At 26.4% G+C, this 9,044-nt stretch overlaps 1 protein-coding gene across 2 annotated transcripts; it reads left to right on the top strand.

Moving 5' to 3' along the window:
- Positions 1-4: 4 nt before the first annotated feature.
- LOC130817436 (protein GAST1-like) lies at positions 5-3,017 on the top strand. Of its 2 annotated transcripts, none has more exons than XM_057683141.1 (4): positions 5-292; positions 473-517; positions 803-836; positions 2,568-3,017. In XM_057683141.1, the coding sequence occupies exons 1-4, from the start codon at positions 221-223 to the stop codon at positions 2,747-2,749; spliced, it is 333 nt and encodes a 110-aa protein (XP_057539124.1). In that variant the 5' UTR covers positions 5-220; the 3' UTR covers positions 2,750-3,017. The 2 variants fall into 2 exon arrangements, with proteins under 2 accessions (XP_057539124.1, XP_057539123.1); XM_057683140.1 differs by having other exon boundaries at positions 113-295.
- The last annotated feature ends 6,027 nt before the right edge of the window (positions 3,018-9,044 follow it).

Here is a 9,044-nt window from a genome sequence, read left to right as displayed (position 1 = left end):
CTCCAAGGACATTTTGGTCAAATGTCACTTTCCAATTTTTTACAAATTGCAAACACTTTTCCAACAGAATTATGCATCAACATGATCTTATAATGCCTATAAATACCATCTCATGTCTTCCATACTTTGCATCCAACACAAACTCTTCTTTGTCACTCAATATTTTTGCATAAAATTACCAAAAAAATAAAATTAAAGTTATCATTTTTTCCCTTAAAATATGGCAATCTCAAAAAACCTTGCTCATCTATTATTTGTCACTTTGATGCTCATTGTATTGACAACAATCCAGGTATTATGTATTATATTATATACTCCTATCACTCACATATATACATATAATTCTCAAATTTAACTTTTAATATCCTTCCAAAATTATTTATGGTTTTTGTTATTTTATTTACATACTACATTTTTGTATTTATTTTTTGTTGAAATATTAAAGTTGGTATGTAATTTTGTGGTTTCTCAGGCTGCTACTCAATCTCAGCTACAAATCCAAAGTAGCCACCCAATGGTAAGTGCATTTGTTCTAAAGAAAACAACTATATTTAAACTTCAACCTTTCGTTTATTGTAGAAAAAAAATGTTATTTGTATTATTTTTTTTTATTTCTTTTTTTGATAGGATTGACATTTAACGGTCAGATTTAAAAGGAAAATTAAAGTAAAGGTTAAATATTTATAGGATATTAAATAAATGTGAGATTTTTTCCAAAATAGTTAATATCCTACCTTATTTCATAAAGAGACAAAAATATTTACTTTTATTCATGTTATTTTTTTTTTTTATTTAAATGCAGTATGGTGCCTCACAGGGAAGCCTCCACCCACAAGGTAGGTTTGCCATCTACTTCATATATCATTGTGCATTTGTGCTTCTATACTTTTTTTATGTGTAACTACAAAGTATATTAAGATGTTAATTGTGTTATAAGTATAGGGATAGGAGTTAAATATGAGTTTTTTTTTTTTTTGGATATACCTTATCTTAGCCACAATTAGTCTACCACAAAAATATACCCTAAGCATTAATATTAATAAGATAAAATAATGTTATAATTGTAATATAGAATAGTGTAAAAATGAGAATTATAATTGGTCGGTTCAATTGCTGTAGTTTTTCCTTTTCACTCTTACAATAAGAATTCAATTAATTCTAATCAGTTATAGCTAGAAATGATTTATTTTCCTCTTCCTATATATAATAAGTATATAGGATTCTTCGACTTTACATAATCAACAAAATAAAAATAGTGTAAAGCTAGTACAAATACTTATTATAAAATAAATTTTGGGAAATATATATTTTGAATTATTAGCACATTTTCTGATAATTTTAATCATTTTGGCATCAAAATTGATTAGACATAAATTATGTCTACGTACTAGAAAGTAGAAACAAACATGAAATAGTAGTACATATTACAATTATATTGGTAGTTGAGACAAGTTATGGTTGTACTCTTTTCTATCCTATCAAGTTTATCTTACTTTTTCTTAATTTGTCTCATTATATTTGACTTATTTTTATTTTAGTTTTAACTCACGTTTTTTCTTTAATTCGCAACTATATATTTAATTTACTTTTTATCTCAATTAAATATTTTTCTACTACTAAAAAATATTTATTTTTTTTATCTCTTATTTTTTTGTTTTTATTAAATACTTATGAAGCAAAGTTAGTGTTGTAAAGTAATACCATTCGTAACATTAAAATATATCACTCTTTATTTGAGTTTGCTTCTTACCAAATTTTGAAATGAAATATTTTCTGGAGACAATCTTTATTAGGTTGATCCAATGCATATTAATAAGTAATCGCTTATAACTAAATTTAAAATGATCACTTATAATTTTAAAGTAATCACTTTCTGTTTGAAGATATATATCACTTTTTTTAATCATAAAATAATCAGTAATCATTAATAAAGCAATGACAACTTAAGAAATCTTAAAGTGACTAATTATAACCACAAAATAATTACTTACAGTTTTAATGTAATTATTTTTAAATTCTTATAAATGATGATGACTAATAACGTTAAACTAATCATCTAGAATATTAAAATGACAGCATATATTATGGGAACTTTTTTCATTAAATTTGTTATTGTTTAGCTTAACCACTATAGATTTACTTGAAAATTTTTAATCTACTTTAATTTTCTTACAATAGCCTATGTAATGTGACTATAAAATAAAATTTCATATTTAACACCACTATCTTTCTTATCTTATCTGTATCTATATTTATATCTATATGTCATATTCGTTTCTGACCCTAGGTAAGGTAGATATTTGTCTAAGGTCTAAAGTTTGAAAGTGGTCCAATACCTTAAATTAATAATATTGTCATAAAAAAGTAAAACATCGCTTGTAATAAAATTATAAATTTACTTTTGCCAAACATCTATTAAAGATCGAAATCGACAAAGAGCCCATTTCTTTGATTTTGCATTAAGGTCATAATATATCAGAAACGACAATGTTATATCTAAATCTATAGAGGGTGTGATTTAGTTGAGGGTATCTAAATGAGATAGTGTTGGTGATGAATAAATGCAGAATGTGGAGGAAGATGTACAATGAGATGCTCAGCCACAGCATACAAGAAACCATGCATGTTTTTCTGCCAGAAATGCTGTGCAAAGTGCCTGTGTGTCCCACCTGGTACCTACGGCAACAAACAACTTTGCCCTTGCTACAACAACTGGAAGACCAAAAGAGGAGGCCCTAAATGCCCTTAATTTTATTTACTACTTTGTCCGCTCATCAAGTTAATGAAACGTAAAACTGTGAGAACAAACGTAACAAACTTAATGAAACGGAGAGACTAGTATTTTTCAAATACCACTATTATTATTATTATTATTATTATTATAAAACCGTACTTTTTTTCATAGAAAGAGATTTTACAAGAAGTTGATTGAGAGTCGAGCAACAAATTGAGCACCCACACCCTTATTATTATTATTATTATTATTATTATTATTATTATCATTATTATTATTATTACCTCCTTCCTGTTGAATTTGCATCAAATCTATTTTTAGACAATGACCCATCACTTTCTTTTAATCTCGTCCATGCATTTTAACTTTCTTTTAATTTCATCCACACAATTCATTCTCTTTCTTTATTTATTTACTACTTTTTTAAACTTACCCACTTTCTCTTTGATGCAATTCAAAGAGTACAGGTGAGAGGTGAGCGTTATTGTTGTTGTAGTATTTAATGCTCCTACAAAAGTTGAGGTATTTAGTATTCAGTCTAACAACTATTAACTACTTATTTACTAGTTGCATTTTAGTGTTAGGTCAGTGTTCTAGGATCTACTGCAAGAAATGAAGGAACTATGCTCCTAAAGAATTGGTTTTATGTATTTTTATTAATGCATCTACATATAATATGGTATAATGCTTCCAATTCTGTGTAATATAAATTATTAATGTACTATACTTTGAAATTTATCATAATGATATTATTTTATATTTTGTCATTGAAAGCAAAGAATGGTGTACGTTCTTTTATTTCAGATTATATTGAAATTTATCGAAATAAGTTTAAATAATAAATAATATAAATAGTTGTATTGATTCAAAATTTAAATCATAATAATATCAAGTATTTTAGTACAGAAAAAGTACTGAATAAGCCAAATTTTTTTTCCGCTTTTTTAATGAACCACCACACATGATATTTGAACAGACTCAAAGGGGTTTGCCCCCCTAAAAAAATTTGGTTCTTTTATGTAAAAGTGTAAAACCAAAATATTGTCCTATATAAACTAAAAAAAGTGACTTAATGATTAAGAGCATTTAATTTTAAATAAATGTTGGATATATATTCAAGCCTTAGTGGCTTAGTCACTCCTAAGGGCATGTTTGAATTGAAGGTAAATATTTAAGGGGAGAATAAAAGTCACAGTAGAAAACCAAAGGTAATTAGATATAAAATTAATGAAATTTGATTGTTGAAGAAATGGAAGAATTGGTTGCATCATAATGAGAAAGGGTTAAAATAGCAATTAGTTCCCTCATTTTGGAGTAAAAATTTACCTTAGAGGAGGATTTGGAAATAATTTTCTTCCAAAAATCATCCTTTTTTTCATTCACCTTTTTTTAATTTATTCTCATTTTACCTCTTTCACAACTATATCAATTAGTTAATATACATCTCTATATACCTATAATTTATTAGTTTGACTTTTTTACTCCATTAAATATTTACACTCAATCTAAGTCTTAATATTTGATGAGTTACTCTTATGAGAGACTATTTCTCACTGAAACGATATCAAACAAAGGGCTTAAATTCTTTTGGATAATAATCTTAACCCTCTAAATTATAAGCTTAGAATTACCATAGGATCCAATTACACAAATTATTGTGAAAGACGGTCTCTCTAAGAAATGCATTAGATATATGGGCTAAATAGTCCAATTAATACAAATTAAAGAGAAAATAAAAATATAAACTTTTTATTTTAAAATCGTGTTTTTAAGAGACAATTCTCTCACATAAGTAGCTGATACAATTAAGCATAGAGAAAGAGGGACCATTTGTATTTACAATACTTAAGGGCCAAGGGGCACTGGAAAAAATTTGTGATGGGCTTGTAAATCAAGTGTGGTTGAGCGCTTGAGTAGTTCAGTTGGTTAGCACCTGGCCTATTTGAAAAGGTTTTTTTGTCCATAAGATTTGGTGGGTATACTAAAAGAGTAAGTCTTGTATGCCACTTAAAGGAGTTTATTTTTATTTTTATTTTTTGAAATGAAGATTTATATTTAGAAAATGAATATTTTATTTTTAGAGTGTTAATTTAAATATTAAAAATGACGAGTTAAACATTAAAACTGTGAATTTTAAGTATGAAAGTGGATGTTTAAGCTAAATTAGTTGGCCTATTTAGTCTAATTTCAATTTGTGAGAGGTTATTAGTGGTCACCAGAACAAACTAGTTTGATGTGCAAACATAGATAAAGACATGATGTACCTAATCAACTCTATATGCATCTCTAAATGCATCCTATGAACCTGGTGAATCCTTTATACGACTCACTATTAAGTATTTAATGAGCACATCAGTCATGTTTTGCACATCGTACTATAGCGAGTTAGTTTGCACATCAAGCTACCAAACACATCAATAATATAATCCAAATTCCAGTAGACTAGTGAGAATTTCATCTTAGTTAGAATAAGTATCACTTTTCAGACTTTTAAATTTTGTCCAATAGAACTATAGAAGGAGTGTGCTTTTCTATAGGTTGGTATAGTCTATAGATTTGTCAAAATGCTCAGATTTGTTTGTTTCAGTAACCTTCTGTTTTTGAAAGGTATTTATTTATACTATAAAATATTGGTTTGTTTTTAAAAAGGCTATTATTTGGGTTTTGATTTGTTTAAAAATTCATTTCTTTCTTATAATGCTGCTTTTGAGTTAAAGATGCTTTATTAAAACTTTAAATCCGGATAAATCTAGTCAAATTTCAATCTAGTATAAATAATTCCTTACAGTTAAGCAAGAGAGTAACAATTAATCTATCTCTTATTATTACAAGAGTGAATTGAAAAGTTTTTAAGTTTCAACCTTAGTCAATCTATGATTCTTAATTTTATTTTTTGCCATAGTTTTACATTTGTTTTTCTCAAAATATCATTTAAGTATTATTGTCTCTCTTCATCTCATCTATATATACATTGTATTCACTTTTATTGTATTTTTTCTATATAAATTAATTATCTCTTTATCGTAGAAAATAATAAAGCTTTAATCATTTATTCAATCTTTTACGTATAGCCGTATCAATATATTTTTTATCCTTTATTTTCTTTTTCAAATTTATATGTATTTACCTTTATATATATATTGACTTTTATTTTTCCTTTAAATATTTCAAATCAATATAAGGATGTCCAAGTAAAATATTATTGGACTGGCTTATTATATGTTTTTTAAAATATTGTAAGTAGGCATTAAGAATGATGTTAATATTTAAGATATTGAAAATGACATTAAAGAAGCGGTAAGTAAGCATTAAGGATACAGTAAGTAAACATTAAAGATAATATAAGTAGACATTAAGAATACGGTAAGTAGATATTAATTTTTAATTAACTAAATTTGATTCCACCCACGTTCATTCCTTTGGATGCTTTTCTGTTTCTGTTTGACCCGGGTCCACTAGGAATATTAGTATTCAAAGCAACCCATGTGAGCCTGTGATCACATTCCCAGAATACCCTGTTTCTGTCTTGAGTCTTGTGAATGAAGTAACAATCAAGCTGGTTTTTAGGTGAGATTGCAACCGCAAGCATTCCTTAACATTTCATTATCATGGGAGCACCACTCTTTAATACTCCCTCCTACCCTAAAAAATTTTATATTGTATAAAAATTATAAAATATTTAAATTATTTAAATTATTTATTATATATACTTAGATATTAAAGCAGAGTGAAATGATAGTAATGTAAGAGAACGTTTTCATACAAAAAAATTATAACTAAATTAAAATAACAGTCTAAAAAAATAGCGTGATAATCTCTTATTAAAAGAGAGAGTAGATCATGATTTATGCATACGTGAATATACTATTGAAGGTTAGTTATTGGCTAATACTCGCATATAAGCAGGGTACGTACGTGTGCGGTGTAATTGTCTATATGATGCTTAATGCTGTATAAGGTGGAAATACTACTTTATAAAAAGGATTAATGTAGGTAAAGTATTATTTTATGTAGCGTTTAATGCAGATATTTATTTTCAAAATTATACAACTTGTAGGTTTGTAGCATCTAAAAATTAAAGGTAGCAGTTTAAGATGGAGAGTGCCTAATATTTAAGTCTTTGACAAATTATTAATAGCTAATAATTGATAGCTAACTGGAATGACTAATTTGATTTGATTTGATTTGACCAGCTAAATTTGAACATGCTGGTAATTAAAGCAGCTTGTTCATAAATAATTATTCATAATAATAAGTTGTACGTTTTAATCAACTAATTTATCAAACACTAGCCTTAGATGATTTGACCAATCAACCATCTATGTGTGTCAAAATAATCTAAAATTATCCACCAAGATATTTTGCTAAAGTATCTTAGATTACCAAAACCCGTCTCTTTTACCCATCGTTTGTTATTGTTCCTTGCCTTTAATTGTCGCTCTTTACCTCTTCTTTACTTTTATTTTTATTTTTAGTTATATTTATACGCATTTTATTTATTCTATTTGTAAGTTGCAGGTTTCTCTCTCTTTGAAGACCTTTATCGAGCCGAGGGACTCTTTGACCGCACTCTCCTCTATGGGTATGAGTTGCCGTCTCTCTTCCTTTCCTAGACCCTGTCTATAGTTTTCTATGAACGGAATACACCGGGTACGATGATGATATTTTGCTAAAGTAATCAGCTATCGACCATTTGCCAAACAACCCCAATGTGCATGAATTTAGGAGTGTTTAGGTGTAAAGCAAAATAACTCTTTGGACAATTTTAACTTATTTTGATACAAATAAAAGGTTAGGTGGTCAAACCATCCAATGCTAATGTTTGGTAAATTAGTTGATTGAAATAATTTTATTGTTATGAATAAGTTACAATTGAAAAAGCTACTCATAGCAGCGAGTTCAAAATCAGCTGTTCAAATTAATTAATAAAATCAGCTGTTCAAATTAATTAATAAAATTAGCTGGTCAAATTAGTCATTATAATTAGCTAGTCAAATTAGCCATTATAATTAGCTATTTGTTATGAATTATCGGTCTTTTGCCAACCCTCTCTCTATTTTGTACTTTTAAATGTAAATTAGCAATAGAGTACTCTATAACTTGTTTTACTTGTTTGTTTTTTTTAACTATAAAAGTAAATTTTTTTTACTGTAAGAGAAATAAAAAGTTAAAAAATAGGGCAACAAGAATCAAACTAAAATTAATCATGAGAAAAAATAGATACTCTAAGGGAAACAACAGCCGATTGTTGTCTAAAATAAATTAAAAGCACATAAAACTAATTACCTATCCAGTAATTTTTTAATAAAAATGAAATGATTAATATGAATTGTAGTGAAACATTATTGTGAGTTGTACTTCTAAAACATTATTGAAAATGGAAGCAAATCAGCAATAGAACCAAAGAAAGCTATACAATTCATTTTATAATGATTGTAACCTCAAAGAAAATACCAACCAAGGATTTTTTTTTTGACTTTATGTACATTGGCTTAATAATTATCCACTATAGAATTTTTTAAAGTAAAAACTTTTAGACAACATTATAGCATAATATGTTTAAAAAATCTTATATAACTTGTTTTATACTATTTTATTAGGTGCTAATTTTAAAAGTATTAAAATAATAAGTATGTTTACTTGACAAGTATAATCATTGAAAAATACATAGCAATTTCTATTACTAACTTGATGCACATTAAAATAATGTGGACCAAATCTTTACAAAACTTTTATTTATTTTCTAGAATTTATTCTATTAACCAAAAAAGTTCTACAATACAATATTTAAATGAAGTATACTTAAAATGACATATTAATAACCAGTAGAAATTTCTAATCATTCACAGTGATTTATAAATCACCAAAAAAGACAATATATAAATATAAATATATATATATATATATATATATATATATATATATATATATATATATAAAGACAAAATGAAATACCAAAATCCCTCTTCTATCAGATCATACCACATAAAGATAATTTATCGAGTGAACAAATAACTATGATTTACTTAACAAAACTTATTGACCAGAACAAAGTACTTGTAAAAGGCTTGAGCTTGACCCATCAAATAATTATACCACTCTTTTTTTTTTAATTAGTTTATGTTTTTAAAAGGCTATTGTTATAATTCGCCATCCTCCAATGAAATTATGAATTTGTCTCTGGACTTTAAAAAATTATGAATTTGCTATTGGACTTAATAACACTATTATCAACTAAATTTATTAAAAAATTATTAATAAAAAATTAAAATTAATTAACAACTAAATTTTAATTAATATATTATTATTA

This window comes from Amaranthus tricolor, chromosome 7, assembly GCF_026212465.1.
Source record: "Amaranthus tricolor cultivar Red isolate AtriRed21 chromosome 7, ASM2621246v1, whole genome shotgun sequence".
NCBI classification, from domain to species: Eukaryota; Viridiplantae; Streptophyta; class Magnoliopsida; order Caryophyllales; family Amaranthaceae; genus Amaranthus; species Amaranthus tricolor.
Note: the sequence above shows the minus strand (reverse complement) of the source record. Positions and strands in the feature narration are given on the sequence as shown.

Bases quoted from the DNA above. Each gene is read 5' to 3' on its own strand.
- LOC130817436 (XM_057683140.1), top strand. From the start codon at position 221: ATGGCAATCTCAAAAAACCTTGCTCATCTATTATTTGTCACTTTGATG. The intron at 296-472 runs TTATGTATTATA...GTGGTTTCTCAG, and splicing joins TATTGACAACAATCCAGGTA to GCTGCTACTCAATCTCAGCT. The intron at 518-802 runs GTAAGTGCATTT...ATTTAAATGCAG, and splicing joins TCCAAAGTAGCCACCCAATG to TATGGTGCCTCACAGGGAAG.